The 16,390-nt window shown below is 41.7% G+C and overlaps 1 protein-coding gene across 15 annotated transcripts in view; it reads left to right on the plus strand.

Moving 5' to 3' along the window:
* The first annotated feature begins 4,769 nt into the window (after positions 1-4,769).
* LOC124305411 (RNA-binding protein Musashi homolog Rbp6) overlaps positions 4,770-16,390 on the plus strand; it is a 402,463-nt gene continuing 390,842 nt past the window's right edge. For 7 of the 15 annotated variants that reach the window (XM_046764816.1, XM_046764817.1, XM_046764814.1 and 4 more), the window contains exons 1-2: positions 4,773-5,559; positions 7,957-7,997. In XM_046764816.1, the coding sequence (XP_046620772.1) occupies positions 5,495-5,559; positions 7,957-7,997 (106 nt within the window). In that variant the 5' untranslated portion in view covers positions 4,773-5,494. Of the gene's footprint in view, positions 5,560-7,956; positions 7,998-16,390 lie in introns of all 15 variants that reach the window. The other 8 variants (XM_046764807.1, XM_046764810.1, XM_046764808.1 and 5 more) reach the window with 3 other exon arrangements.

The raw sequence follows: 16,390 nt of genomic DNA on the forward strand, positions 1-16,390 counted from the left end.
TGTTTGCGCAGGCGTGAACACCGGCAGTTTCTTCGTTCATCGATCAATTCGGATCGCTTCAATTCTCGAGGAATTCGTAAATTCAACGGGTGATATTGAAATGGTACGTAATCGGGAGCTTGAATGACTGCGCAGTGAGAAAAATTTTGTTTATTTTACAGGAGTGACTAGAAAATTCAGGTTAAATCCGTGTCGTTAAAAAAAATGTTTAGATATGGTTGGAACTACAAGAAAATGTGGTAATAGTAACTATTTTGTGCGAGTAAAAACTGATATTATATTTTCTCGTAATTGCAACACAAAATCATATTGGGTTGGTTATCGTATTTTTTCAGTGAAATAAAACCTCAACAGCAATTTATTCTAGCATTAATATCAAATTATCGCAATAGTTGAATGAAAATATATTGTTACAAAGGGTGAAATCACCCGTTTTGTCCCCTTTTAAATGATCTAGTAGTCATCATAGATAAAAGACGTTTATAAACCTCATGTCTTTAAAAAGAATAAGGTTGTTGCGTCAACCGACATTATTGTAAAAACAGTCAGTCTCTAGACTTTAAAAAGAGAGCTTGTGTCCAAATACATCTATTTTCTTTCTAAAATATTCCTTGTTCGTGAGACTTCTTTAGCTCGGCGTTCGCTTAAATCGCACAGAGAACTCTCTGATTCTCTTAGACCTTTCTTAATTTCCCCCCGTTGTTACAATATATAGCATGAGTGACCATAATCAAAAAAATAGTGACAGATACTAGATTTTTTAGTTACAGCTATAAAACTAATTTTCATGTTGCACCCAGAACTGTATTTTTTAGTTACCGCGAAGAATAAAAAATAGTTGAGGACTGTGTAGTGAACGCAATTTAAAATGTATCTCGGTGAGATATAATTGTAAATCACATGATTACAGCTGTGAAGAAACGGTTATTAAAAATGCTTAATTGGTTATGAATTCATTGGCATTTCATCTTATCACGTGCAATTTTGTTGACTCCTGTTGATTTCCTGTGATTCCTTCCAATCCCTAAATTATTTTTGAAAATTGTTTGAGTCGCTCGGAAGTCATCGGAAATCAGGGTTAACAATAAAAAGGAACAGGCAACGCTTGGTGCACTGAAAATCAATGAAAAATTAACCTTAACGAATGAGAATCATTCGTTCGTTTTCAAAGCGGATTGGCACAAAGCCTCGTGCATTGTCCTGTTACACAATTTTATAGAGCATGGACAAACGCCCATTTTCCTCCTCTTTCCTTCCTCCTTTCTCCAGCCTGCAGTTCCGCAGTTGAATTGGAATAATGCAGGCGGGAAGCTTGCATAATTTAGCCGCAGGTCCGAAGGCAACGGCGGCTCGTTTGCTACGTCGAGTCGACGACGTCAGTCAGCCGGTTACGTGCGGGTTATGCAGCGCCCGAATTCCCCGAACGGCGTCCCGCGGGAGGCTTGTCCTCTGGGTCCTCATCAGTCGGGGGCTGGACGTGACTCGGATGGTCCTTGCCGTTTCCGCCGCTCCGATTCTCCGACTCTCCGTCGCTCTCCGACGCCTCGACGACGGACGAAGGAACCCGGAAAACCGCCGACGGAATCAGCGGACATAGCTATAATGTACACGGATGTTCTCAGCAGCTGCACTTTATACCTGCGCCGTCCCACGCTCTCTATATCCGAAAGAATTACTCATTCATAAACTTCGTAACGGAAATAGCGATGTCGCAATTCCGTGGCAAAAATATCGAACTGCAAGCAGTTGAAGCGAAATTAAAGATGTTTTGAAAACGAGCTGTGCAAAAACATTGTGAGTATTAATTTCGCGACGGCCGAGTTCTTTTATAGCCGAACGTGTTTCAATGATTCTTTTATTTTTGAAATCTATAAATACATATAACGAATTATAATCAATTGCCGAACGAATCGTAATAGTAGATTATGTAACAAGGGGATAATCGACTTTTATTCCTCTATCCCCGGTCACATTATCGACTTAAAAGTGTTTTCCTTGTACGTGGAGGTGTGATCTATCAGTCAGAAAACTACAATATTATCGAAAGTTTATAATAATACAGAGAGATGTAGTTCAAAATCGAAAAGAAACAGAGAAAACTTTAAAAACTAGAATAAATAATTTACGATGGAAATGTGTTACTTTTTTTCCCACAGATGAGGAAGTAAAAACTATCCGGAAATAAAAGTGAGATTACAAAAATATCTTTATCGTATATTTATGGGTAATCGTGCAACGACAATATATAATATAATATATAATATAGTAAGCCAAGTATATTTCCAACCAGGTCAAAGAAATCTGTTAAACACGCGTGTCATAGTGAAACTAGCACGTATTGTATATGTATACATACGATCGTCGTGACGATGATGATAATTTTTCTTTATCTTATCTTCGAATGAGTTATATACTCTGGTAGTTGGCGCGTAAAAACGCCGCTGCATCGCGTCTTTTTATACGATAATGGAAACGTACTTATACTATGATTATACAATAAATTTTCATCATAAGTGAAAAGGCCCTGAAACCGTAAACCGCACCTGAGATATACATTTTTTTCTTCTCAATCAACATCGTCACACCGCAGAATTGTAATACGAAACACGGAACTGGTTCGATCGCGAACTATTTAAATAAACCCGGACCGAATGGGTATGTGGGTATTTGAAATGTTCATTCATCGGTCGAAAATTAGTTCGCTAAACTGTTCGCCTCATTTTACATCACATACACGATCGATCAGTCGCACCAAAAATTTGCCAATCATAAGGTTTGCGCTATTTCTCATACACGGTTCTTCTTTCACCCTCTCCGTTTTCTCGCCGAATATGAAACGGCGTCGCAAGCTCTTCGAAGGCACCGTAGTTTCACCAGCGAACAGCGCACCATGAGATTTCAGCAAGTGATACAGCCGAGAGTCGCGTCAGCCGTCGGAGTCGAAGTAGCGGCTGCTCGTTCGTCGTCAGACGGACGCGGCGCTATCGCGGATCAGGAGAGCAGCCTCGTACCGGTCGGCCTTTCTTCATTCCAGGCCACGCTGCCTGCGCTCGTTCACCCAATTTCATCCACTGGCTGACCGACTGACTGTCGAGAGGTGCGAACCGACACGTTGCATACAGGGTCGGTGAACAACGGAGCGTGGAAAATCAGGGGAACGAGAAACAGAGGGACACCGAAAACCGACAGTTAATCACTGGACGATCAGCACCGAGAATACTTTCCGCGTGTGATTACTGTGCGGTCCTCGATTATTTTAATTTTTTACCATAACCTGAGAAATATTATAATTCTGGGTGTACAAAATGAAATTAGCTTACTTAGCTGTAATCGGAAAATCTAATACGCGTTGGTACTATTTCTGATCCGGTCACACTTACTGTGTATGTTTACATATTTCCTTGTCATTATTGCAACAATTCGAAGATGGCGTAGCAATAAATTGATGTCGAGGCATTGTTTAAGCGGAAAAATGTAGGAAACCGAACAAACAGATTCAAAGTTACTGTAGTCAGGATATCTAGTATCGGCAAAAATAATCACCCTGAATACTTATACGTGTATCACATTATCTTGTGATTCCAATAATATAGAAACCTTTATCGTTAAGCGATACTCACTATTTTACCGTAGAATTTTTTGATAACTGTAAAGAATGCGATCCTTCTCAGTGCTATATTGTTCTCGTTTCATTCTTTCGAAATTTTCAATGAATTTTTTTCACTGCTGTACAAAGTATAACAGTTAAAAGTAAACGATGAACCATTTCTTAAAGCATTCAACCGATACCGGCTTAGCGAATTTGAATATGAATTGATTGTGGAATGTACGGATATTGTTAAGGTCCTTTTCGCGTGCTCGTCTCATTATATTACATCGTCTCTTTACACGTATTTCTGTTCGTTGAAAAATACTTTTGTACATTGCAGATATATGTTACAGTGCTTCGAAGCGTCTGTAAGAAAGAATTGGGAAACAAATTTAACGCATTGCGACAAGTACTTGTGAACATTTTGTAAATTGAAATTTATTTTGTAAAAATGACTTTAAAGATTCTCGATTCTCTTTTCTCCTAAATGTCGTTTCTCTTATTCGAGAGCGTGTGAGTTTAGGTAAGATTAGGTTAGGTCACGTTAGGTTAGGCAAGGTTGGGTTAGGTTAGTCATAGAAGTTCTCTTTTCGGTAGGTAAAAATATTCCGGTAAGTCGCGGTTGAACCCCGAAAGGAGTAAGAAGATGAAACGGAAGAAGAGTAGTAAGAGGAATAGGAAGAGGAAGAGTAAAAACCGGGATGACGCAAGAGAGGCCGTACGGAGGCCCCCGTGTCCCGTCGACGGGGTAACGGGAGGGCATGTGGATATCGAGGCGGGATTTCTGAATGAACGGAGGTAGGAGCCTCTGTACGGGGGGTGGGCGGGGGATTGGGGGGGCCTCCTCGTGGTCCGGAGTGTCCGGGAGGTTTATCGTTACCGCGGCGCAGCAGCGTCGGTCTTCGGCGGCGGCGGTCTCGCGGCCTCGCGGCGTCGCGAGGACGGAGCAGGCGAGCAGCGAGAGCGGAGAGGCTGGCTGCAGCCAACCGAGAGCCTGGCGGCGGGGTCGCGGCTACGAGTGCGCATGCGCGGAGGCGCCGCGTCGTTCGCCTCTTCCTCCCCCCCCTCCGCCATCGACGCCCCTCTGTCTCTCTCGCGCTCCCCCGTCGGCGGCGTTCGCGGAGTCGGCGCCCCCCGGCGCCTCGCCTCACCTCGCCCCTCAGCGGGGAAACCCCCGCCCCGCTACGCGAGTGCAGTGTCGCGTTGAACGTCTCACAGAGCGCGTCGCACGTACGAGAAGTGGCCGCCGCCCGTGTCAGCAGTCGCGTCGCAACCACGTAACCTCGTCGTATTAGTTTATAGTAGTTGAGTAGTAGAGAGGAGAAGAGAAGAGAGGAGAAGAGATAAAACGCCGTAAGAACATCAGCGCGTCGTCGTTATAGAGTAAAAAACGTCGTCGCCGTCGTCGTCTACGTCGTCGTCGTCGTCGTCGTCGTCGTCGATCGTCGTTCCTAGCTATTGCCGTTTCTACTCTCTCTCCCCCTCATCCCCGTCCCCCTCCCCCCCGCAAAGAAACGTGAAAAAGACAACAGAAAAGGAAGAAGAAGAAAGAAAGAAAGAAACAAACGAAAGCAACAACGACGAAAAACGAAAAATAACGAAAACCAAGCAAACTCGTGACGTTGAAACTGAATTCGGGGAAACTAAACGCAACGCAAACTCAAACCTCAACCTCGACTCAACGCAACGCAACGCAACCGACCGACTGACCCGACGCGCTTTCCAGGCCTAATTCACACCGCCACCACCGCCACAACCACCACCCCCCCACCCCCCTCCCCGACCTACCCGTCCACCCGCCCAAACACCCACCCACCCACCCACCGATCCACCCACTCAATCATCCGAAGACCGGGTCCATCCCCCAAGTACTACGAGTCTCACGGTAATATCGTGCCCACCGATATGGAGCCCCAAACCCAGGAGATAGTGGCCAGCGGATCGCCCGCCGAGGTGCCGAACGATCCAGGGTACGAAAAAAAAACAAAAAAAGCAAAAAAAAAAACACCCGATAAATAAATAATGATAAAAAGAATCGATACCAATATTCGTCAGGATTAATTGAACCGAAAAAAAACAAAAAAAAACAACGCCACCTTCCAACAAATAAAGTATGTATATGAAGTAAAAAATTTGGAAGCCGCGAATTGCCGTTTTAAAAACGATAAAATAAAAGCAGAGGAAAAAAAAAAGAAAAAATGAGACAATGGGAGCATTTAATTGGTAAAAATTCGCACCGAAAGAGAAAATGTTAATTGAATCCCTAAAACCTCAATTAAATGATCAGTGTCAACGATACCTCCGCAAATTTATTATACATATCCGTACATGTACTACATTATACATATGGATAATTAAATCAAAATTGTGTATTACGGTTTCTCTTCGTTCTTTTAATTACACTCTATTAATATTTTATGTCGTGTAAAACCAACTATAATTATAATGCATGCATGTCGCACATACAATATATAAATTACGATTAGTTTCCGTTACGCGTAATAACCGTTTTTCACTCTTCCTCTCTAAAACTAACTAGAAATAACTAAATTTTCCTGTTTACGTGTACATGTATATATTATTACGGTGTTTATGTTCGTTCTCGTGAAAAGTTTTGTTATAATTCATTACATACGTATATACATATAGCCCATGGGATATATTGCTGGATATATGTATATACAGACACACATTGAATAAATGGTGATAAAATAAAAGAGAAAAAAAGAAAAGAGCGAAAGAGAAAAGAAGGAAAGAAACAACTTAATAATAATCGCACTAAACGAGTTTTATTTCCTATCCAACGTTCACGTTATTAATTCGGACGTCGCGCCTCTGCGGCATGTTTAATTCTCTGTACATTTAATTATATATAAACATACGTAGGCCGTGTACACGCAGACACGCCAATCACACGCGCCCGACGCACCCGATTCCGCGTTTCGGCGCCGTCCAGCCCCCCTCTTCTATTTTTCATTACAATTCCGGAAACGGGGGAGGAGCCTCTCATCACGTTTACAAAATCTTCACCTTTGACTCGATCGACGCGATAATGAGAAAGACTCTCTCTCGCGCAATGTATAAACGTTGCACGTCTACCTCACGGATGTGTGTTTTTCTTATTTCGCGCCCCCGCACTCGGAGCACGTGCAGCAAAGCAAAGAACTCGTCATCCGCGGCATCTCTGATCCGCGAACGCATGCATGCGGCAGATTATTCGTCGCTTGGAGCGCGTGTTTTCTTCTCCCCCCTCCGCCCTTTCGCCCTTATCGTGGAAACCGCGTCAAAGACTCGCGAATTCCGCCGGTCCCGCAGCTGGCCTTCGCCTCCCAAGATCGATATTTAAATACTGCCTCCCCCGCTACTTTCCACGTGACAGAGCTCGCTCCTCGCTTCCCGCTTCCCGCTTCCGTTCCCGTTATACATTATATACCCGCGGAAAAATCGCTGATGAGCTCCTCTGTTTTTTCTACATCTGCACATTCACAGATTTTCCCTGCTTACAATCAGGGGAAGAGAAAAAGAGATATAAAACAAACTGCTGTACATGTATAATTTTTTCTAACGGATATACACGTATACACGACGCGTAGTGTTCGCGAAATTTTGTCGGGAAAAAAAATTTGTAAGTTTTTTATTTGGCATAAAGCTGTGTCGTCATGGGGTGAAAAATCAATAGGGTTTAACTAAATTTACAGGCGAGTTTGCAGGTACCCGCTCCATAGACTGAATCGTGTTCGTTGACGGGCGATTAAAGAAATTAAAAAGCAAATAAATACAAATAAATAGCAATAGAAAAGAGAAAAAAAACAAAGCAACATGTATAATTTGAAGTGATATTTTATAATATGTACGTATAAATGAATTTTCATCCATTTATGCATGTTTACCGCATCGCAATGGCCGATCGGAGTTGTTTAAAATATTACAATTTACAACAGCGAGGAATCGTGACAATCAAAGAGAGAAAAGGAAAAAGCTTATCGCTATGCTCCTATAAGTTTCGTTAAAAAGTTCAGTTGATTGAAGTGTGGTGACATCTGCAGGCGAGGAAAAACGGAGCTTACTGCGCAAGTACAGTAACCTCTGGTATGCGTATGCATACATGCCTGTACATAAGAGATGTATAAAAATTTTGTAACAAAATAAAAAAAAAAAAAAAACCAAACAAACATAATAAAAATAATAGACAAAATAATCACGATTTAACGAATAAACAAGAAAATGTTAAAATAATTAATGAAATAAGTAAAATAAAAGTATACGATGGTATTCTTTGTTTGAATAATGTTATCTCTACCTGCACAACGAATTTGGAAATTGGAGACGATCGTGTGTATGCTGATGGATTCATCTTTCTTTTCTAGGAAAATGTTCATCGGTGGTCTATCTTGGCAGACCAGTCCAGGTGAGATAAAAATAATTCATTTTACTCAATTATTAGAAAATTGAACGATACACTGTTGTGTGATAATAATATAAAACGACGAGGGGAAAAATCTGTATACCTTGTTTAATTAAAAAATATATTTATTTACGTAAGTTTGACGATCGCGATGAGTTTGGATTAATTATTCGTTGGGGTTAAAATTTGAATACACGTTATGAAAGTCGGCGCGCATTTCAAATTCCACCCCCCCAGGGCCACGCGCTTTAGGACTTCATATTCCCCTGATGCGACGGATGTAGGTAAATCCACGTGGTTTTCCCGAACACACACATGCAAGAGTTTTGCCGGGTGAGAAATAGCCGCCCAACAAAAAAAAATTTGATGTAAAGTTGAAAATTATAATGCCCATCGATAATTGCGAATTTTTCCGGAATTTTCGAGCACTGTAACCAATCGACCCAGAGCCCAACTTTTGTTTTATTCTCTCGAAAAATGACGAACATATAGTTTATTCGGCATCACATCTAATTGTAAGGTGAGAGAAGCTCCTCATCTCTGCACAGACCCGAAAACAAGAAGCCATCTCAAGAGGCCTCGTGGTTCATGCAGCACGCGGATATATCGAGGACCCGCGAGGCGGGTTTCGAAAATAGAACACGGAATCTGGCTGGACAGAGAGAGAGAGAAAGAGAGAGAGAGAGAGAGAGAGAGAGAGAGAGAGAGAGAGAGAGAGAGAGAGAGAGAGAGAGAGAGAGAGAGAGAGAGAGAGAGAGAGAGAGAGAGAGAGAGAGAGAGAGAGAGAGAGGAGAGAGAGAGAGAGGAGAGAGAGAGAGAGAGAGAGAGAGAGAGAGAGAGAGAGAGAGAGAGAGAGAGAGAGGGAGGGAGGGAGGGAGAAATTGAAGGAGGGGGTCTGGCTGTCGCTCAAGTGGTTTTTTCTAGTTTCCACCATTATTTTTCTCGCTGTCTAAATAAAATTAAAGTATACCTTGCCGGTTTCCAAATCCTCTCCTCGTACGAAGGGAGGAAACATTTACTTTAAAATTATAATACTTGTTAGTGGCAAGAAGATATAAGGTTGGGAGAAGCACGACGATAGAAATGTTGAAAATCGTCGGTCTTTCTACATGAACATGTTGCAATTGATCCGCGAAGTCTATCATGCCGATGCGGATGGATCGGGCATAATCGAGCAGGTTCTCTTAGGTGGCCACGTGACTGCGGATCTCGTCATCTGTACGATAGTTGGCGCCGGTAATTTGAGTCATAGATTCCCCCTCCTCTTAATTCGTTCACGGTTATTTCGTCGCGCGAAAATAAATATCACGGAGCAATAACCCTACTCCGTTATTAATCCATTTGATCAGAGGACTAAAATTGGTGCGAAGTAGTATACTTACTGCACACACGACTTTACACGAATATACATTATTACGTTGTTGAATACGCGGTGTACATTAACGACCTGGAGTTTTCGTACAAGTCTAATAACGTCCAATAAAAAAGATCCAAAGTCAGCGTAAACGTTTAGTAATTACTTGGGTATGTGGGAGGGAAAAGAAACGCAGGAGAAAATTCAAGGTTAAAGTTCTTGACGTTAGGAAAAAATGATAAAGAAAAATCAGTACAACTTAGTGCAGTTTTGTGATTGTCAGCGATCGAGGAAAGCGTACTAAAGAGAAAAAAAATATGTCTAGTTTTCGAAAACTGAATTTCTGATCTGCAAATTCATTATATTCTACAAAGTTTTAAGTCGGTGTTTCGTTATATACGTTAACGTTACTATACAATTTCAACCTCGTATATGAGAATAGAGAGTAAAAATTGTTTCGAGGTTGGGAAAAACACGCCTGATTTCGCAACTTTCGGATTTCGGGCGGGGGGTTCGTGCGGTTGGTAAATAGAAGAAAGAAGAAGAAAAAGAAGATACGCATGCAGAGCCTCGTAGAGGCATGACGAGTCCGAGGAGGAGGAGGAGGAGGATAGCAGTGGCATATTAACGTTATTTGTGGCGTTACATAAGTCATTCTCGCGTGGCACGCACGAGACAGAGAGCCGAAGGAGAGACAGATAGATAGATAGATAGATGGGAAATAGAGATATGTGGGGGAGGGTGGGAGGGAAAAATGTGGAAGGGGATGAGAAGAGGAAGAAAGAGGGAGAGGGAGAGATCACGTGGATTCGGAGAGTCGGCGCCCTTCGCGAGGCTATTTCTTCGAATTCTGGCTGACCCGCTAGTCTCTGACGTGAATATTCGCGTGCGATGCCGTATTATGTACGCACAGGCAAAATGTTCGTACGTACATACGCACGAGCTTCAATAATTACCTCGTTGTTATTGGGCGGTACACCGACGATATTACATAAACAGCTGCCTTCGTTGACAATCCATTTTCCGTTTAAATTCTGCGCGTAGATTATATAAATCAAGTTTAAATCATTGTTGTAGGTATCTGTATGCGTGTGTGTGTGTGTTCAGAAATTACAGCAATTTAGTTCGAATAATGTGCCGTGTTATTACCATCGTCATTGTTGCGAAAAAGAGAAGAAAAAAAAATTAAGAGTATCGAAATCCTCTTCCCGCAAAACATCGACGAAGCAAAAAAAATGTTTCACCGTCAACATAAATGGTTTCTCCTGCGGGTAGAAGTGCAAAAGTGAAGGGGAAGACAAAAAAAAAAAAAAAAAAAAAAGAAGCCACTCAAAGCAAAAAATTGATTCAGCGAGACTGTGAATTTAATTATATTATACGTATACAAATTTCGAGCAACTTTTGAAACGGTACAGTGCCGAAGAACGGAACGAAGAGAGAGAGGAAGATTATAGGATACGAGGGATTTGAACGCAGCCGGTTGACAATGAAACCGGACAATCACGACTCCCGGAGGGCGAGCGGTTTTGCAAATGCCACTTGTCATTTATATTATCGCTGGTCGCATTGATGCGGCTTTTTCTCCCGTAACATAATAGCCGATGCATTACATACTCGCCTCTCGCTTTCTCGGTTAATTATATTCCAATATGATAATTTGCGGATGTAAGAAAGGAGCGGGAGCTGTCCGTTGCTGCAGCTGCAGGTGGAGTAGAATCGAAAGACGCGAGACACGCGCTGCGCGGATTTTTTCCTCGCGATGATTGATAAACCGGCCCTCTGATGTCGGATTATTATACCTGAATTGTCGACTCGTTATACATCCAGCTCAAGCGGCAAGCTAGCTGATTGTTAGAAGCAGGTATTGAAACACGAGATGCAGCGACGCTATCACCGTGACTTGCAATCTTCGTTATACATATTATTATGTTTCTGCAGTTCCGCTGAACGACGAATCAATCTCTCGTTAAGAAAAAGGACTGTCTCTGATATTATCCGCCCGACCTACAGGATCGCAACCTTCGATTATAAAGCGGACAAGACAGTGGAAATTAGAGCTTTTTCAATCACCTGAAATTTTAACTGTATCAATATAAATTTTGTATCTATATTTCCTTTCTGTTTGAATTACGTATACAATACGTTATATGTTCTTAGATTTTAACGCCAGTAATTCGTGTTCCACACAAGCTTCGAATCACGCAAAGTTTTTCTTATTCAAATTTGAAGCGAATCCACAGTTTATCATCCTTGTACATGTTCGTGTTTTTTTTTTAAATACAATTTGCAATTTGATGATTAGCTATGTAAAATTACACCTCTATAATTGCTGCAATTATTTCAATCATTTTATGAAGACAAAAACATGTGACGCAAGGAGCTTTTTGAGGAACATCAAATTTTTATGATATTCTAAACCAATATCTCAGAACTGATATTTTTAATACTTGAAGTTGTAGAGATTCAATTTTCCTTTAATTAGTTGTAAAAGAATATTACAGTAATAATAAGGCGGATTGTTATTGTTGTTATAACTAAAATATTTCAGGAAAATTACATGAACTAGTTGACAAAATTCTATTGGTATTATTTCCACCGCCCGTTTTCTCCAAATAAGAATTCTTATTCCAAAAATAATCCAACCTCATGATTATAATCGGATTAACTTTGACGAGAAGAAAAAAAAATGTGTGTCACGACTATTGTGGCGTGGTTTTGAAATTCGTTTTACGAATCGGTTCGGTGTTTGGAACGAATCGGTTTCCACCGACAAGTTTTTAATCGTTGTTATTTTTTTCGTTTGTCGTTCCTTACGATACAAAGTATGCATCAATTACGGTCTTAGAAACGATAAAACGAGGTGAATCGCGTCCGCGTGTTCATACGACGTTACTCGTACATATCCTACGTCGCGACTAGCGTCTAATACGTGGAAAAAAAATTAATAAATGAAAAAAAAAAAAAAAAAAAAAAAAATAAGATATTAATTCAAAAGAAGTGAATTAACGGTTAGGCGGTATAGGTAAGCTCTGCGTTTACATTTGGTATTGATTTGACAGTGAGAAATACACGGCATTAATTACCGCCGCTGCAGGTGTGCTTATAAGATTCTTTCTGTTATTCCTATTAGAGGAAGGCTGAGTTTATGCAGGATATACCTACGTATACCTGCCTATAATCTACGTCCGTTGCCGGTGCCGTTGCTAATTGCTGGCCGCACAACTAACCGCGTGGCTGGCAACGCAATTCCACGCGGCAATGAAATCCCGAATTTAGTTATTCTAATTACGACCTCGTTTTTGCCACGGCGCACTCTGCTAATTCCGACAAAAGCTGCAGGAATCGTGGTGAATATTTTTCTCTCTTTTTGGTATTACACTCTCAAACTAAACCTAATGAAACTTACGCAGACGTATTAGTAATAAGCGAGTTGATCTTGTCACGACTGACGGAGTTTTCTCTTTCTGAGAAACATAGGTATTAAAATCATAGCGATTTATCACCAGCTGCAGCCAATCCGTTACTCGGATGATCCATCATCGGTGCAGTGTATTACAGACCTGATTCTGCGGTACTGTCCAAGTCTGTGAAACATCTCGGTAGTTCTGTTAGCCGCGATGCTCCGAGGATGACAAACGCAGATTCGATTGTATCACGTGCAAACTCGCCGATCAATTTGGCGATTCAACGACGTTTTTCCTCACGTTTTCCTTCTCGTCTTATACTACGACATAACTCTTTACCAAAGTACTTGTCACCGTTCCCGCCGAATTTTGGAATAACCGTGAAACGTCAGGGAATCTTGGGGGGGTTTCGGGGAATTTGAGCCGAGATCCTTAATACTTCGTTGATACAAATATTCTAGCGAGCACGTGGTTCATTTGTACAAGATATAAAATACGTAAGATACGGTGTGTACATTAAATGAATCTTGAGTCGTCGTTAGCTTGATGAGAAATGTGAAATGCCGCCAATAACCGAGCACTAAAACTAATTTTTTCAACTTAGTTAAACCGATGGCTATACGAATTCTTTTTTTTTAGCCTAAATTATACATACATACGGTGATGGAATATTTTCTTGAAACAAGAACGACGAATGTTCATTAAAATGTCAAGTAACTGAGATTGAGCAAAATTGAATGAAATTTAAGAAGGATGCCCCCATGTCAATTAATTACGACTAAAAACGTTATACGTATAACCCGATGAATAATCATAAAAGGAGTGAGCTGGCTCGGTGAGGATGGTTCAAACGCCTTGTGGAAAAGATCAAAATTTTTGTCAAGATAAACGGGAAACGCCATTGAAGCTAGACAAGAGACATCCTGTGTGACGGCTCCCCGACAGCCCTGAGAATGGCCTTATAGCGAGATCCGACCCGGCGGCGCAGCCTGATGTTGAGGAACGATGATGATAACGAACACGGGCGTTTTCTCGATCGAAGAACCGACGCAAGAAAATATTAGAAATTGATAATCTCGGAAAGCCGGCGATGCCCACGCGTCGTTATCGCTATCGTTCGCTCGGCTTACTTACCTCCGCAGAGACGGTTTTTTTTCGAAGCGATCGTCTTCTTCCCGTGGTATTTTGATAGCTGTGAAACCTGTGTGCACAAGTTATATGTAGGTACCTACGTAATAACGGCATCGAGATAACGGACGGATGATCGATCGATCGATCAGCCTGATTGACGGGCTGCAATTCGTTTGGACTTTTCGAATCCACCGAATTCACAGACGGCGATAAAGATTCGCGTTGTTTCTACCGGAAGCGGCAATTTTTTCGTGGTGCTTAGATTAATAAATTGTCGTTGCCCTTTTTTTTAGAATTTATTACGCCCGATATATTCGCTGATCAAATCTCCTGATCTAACAATAAGACACAATAATTCCAATAACCGCGCAGATTATTACATTCTGCAGGTATTGGGTAAGCCGTTCGTGGCGATCGATTCGATTTTACAGTCGCCCCTTGCGATTATTAATCGAATTAGCGTTTCGTCCATCGTTTCACTATACTTTTTGTCCTGCTCTCTTTTTACATGCAGCAGAACACGTGTTGAAGCGAGGTGTGGTTTTTTTTTTCGTTTTTTTTTTTATATTTTTTTTCCCAGAGCCGACCGCGACCGTCCGGCAGCGTCATAATTAACTCGTCGCGTGACATGCAGGGAGACAAAAAGTTATTATTAGCAAACTCCAGAGCACCAACGATACAGGAAAAACCTCGATTACTAATTTGGCGCGATATTAAAATCGAATTTATGTTTACTTTTTCATCCGGCGCGTGTCTCTTTCAATTCTATGCCATGGATTTTCTTCTCATTCCTCGTACAACGCCGAATTTTGCATATTTTTGGAAAGTTGGTTGATTGTATTGAACGGGAATCTCGGAATAATCATGAATTATATCGAAGAAATGAAGTCACCTTAGGATTTTGAAAAAATTACTCACCTGGTCACCACTTCGGCGATATGTCCGCTAGGTTTTCACACTGCACAAGCACGAACCGATGTATATCCCATTTCCGTACGCTTCCAGTATTTCTTATCTGCCGATTCACCTTGATCATTTTCCACAGCTAATTGTGAGAGGTATCGCTGAAAAGAATCAAAATTTCATCGATTACAGCTACAACTCACATAGTGCTACATATCGGTAAAAGTTTACTGAATTTTGCCATCCGTAGATCCGTCTAGCAAGGTGTAATGATGATTTCAATCGAAAATGCAGAATAATGCAGGGCTGTGTACTGAAATATTTTGCAACTCGCGAGGAGACAATTGTTGGCAATTATGATGACTCAGCTGAGAAAATGAATTTTTTTTTCTCCCCCCATTCATCGGGTCTCGGGTGTAAGTTTCATCGTACGCTCGTCTCGCTTCCTCTCAAGTCGCACCGTTGGCATTATCTCGTCGCAGGTAATCGGACTCCGCGACTTTTCTTCACCGTGTGTGCGCAGTTATACATTATATACCGCGATGCACGTATCCACTTACTCGCGTGAAATTATAATAATATACAAGAAGAGTGGCGCGCAGCGCGGTCGGGGAGAATGAGAAAGAAGGAGGACGCAAGTATCCGTTGCAGTAGGTACTCGGAAATTTTCTATTATGCACCAATTTTGTTTTGCAGTAGCTCTCGTGCGATATACGCGCTTACGTTATGTGTAGGACTTTTCACGGCAACTCAGTAAACGATTGATCGTAACATTTTTTTAATTTCATTGAGGCCCCCCCCCCCCCCCCCCCCCACTATAAAAGCTTCCAAGAATTTTTTCGAATTCTTTGAATCACTCGTCTTTAGGCAAAAAAAGAACCATTTGGTTTCCGCGGTCTCACTCTGAATCTTGCGTAAAAATGTTTCATTTCGGAAATCAAATGTCTTTTCTTCTTGTTTCATAAAAATGAATTCCGGTGTTTTTGAGATGGGTTCAAAAAAATCATAGGGTAAAGACGAGTGATTCAAAGAATTTGAAAAGATTCTTCGAAGCATTTTAGAGGTCGTCCTAACGTAGAAAAAGTCCTCGGTGAAATTAAAAAATATCGTGGACAACGGTTTACTGAGTTGGCGTGGCAAGCCCCATATTCAAACAGCGGTCGTTCAGCCACTTTAACCAAGCTGAAATTGAGAAGAGAACACGGTAGGTATTTCTCGACTTCTCCAATTGTCTCCATTCAATATTATGCGACAGGAGAGCTGTACGGATGAACAATTCCATAAAAAGACATCCCGTTTTCTTTCCATCTCGAATTCTGTCCACGTGCAGCAAACCAGAGATGAAAGAACTGGATTAGCGAAGCTCTCTTATGTACCTTATATCGGGGTCAAGACGACGGTGTGTGTAAGTAAGACGGGTTCCCGACCTTGGATCGTTCGGATTTGTTGTGGGTGGAAAAGAGTCGCGGAGAAGGCCGTGGAGTCACTGAATGCGCCGGCACATCGGAAGACGGTGCAGGTGGAGGAGAATCTCCGTTCCTCTGAGCGGATGACAAGCTTCGCGATTCTAATTTAGATAGTCCCGCTTCAGCCACGCGCTGACA

This window comes from Neodiprion virginianus, chromosome 5, assembly GCF_021901495.1.
Source record: "Neodiprion virginianus isolate iyNeoVirg1 chromosome 5, iyNeoVirg1.1, whole genome shotgun sequence".
In the NCBI taxonomy this organism is placed as follows: Eukaryota; Metazoa; Arthropoda; class Insecta; order Hymenoptera; family Diprionidae; genus Neodiprion; species Neodiprion virginianus.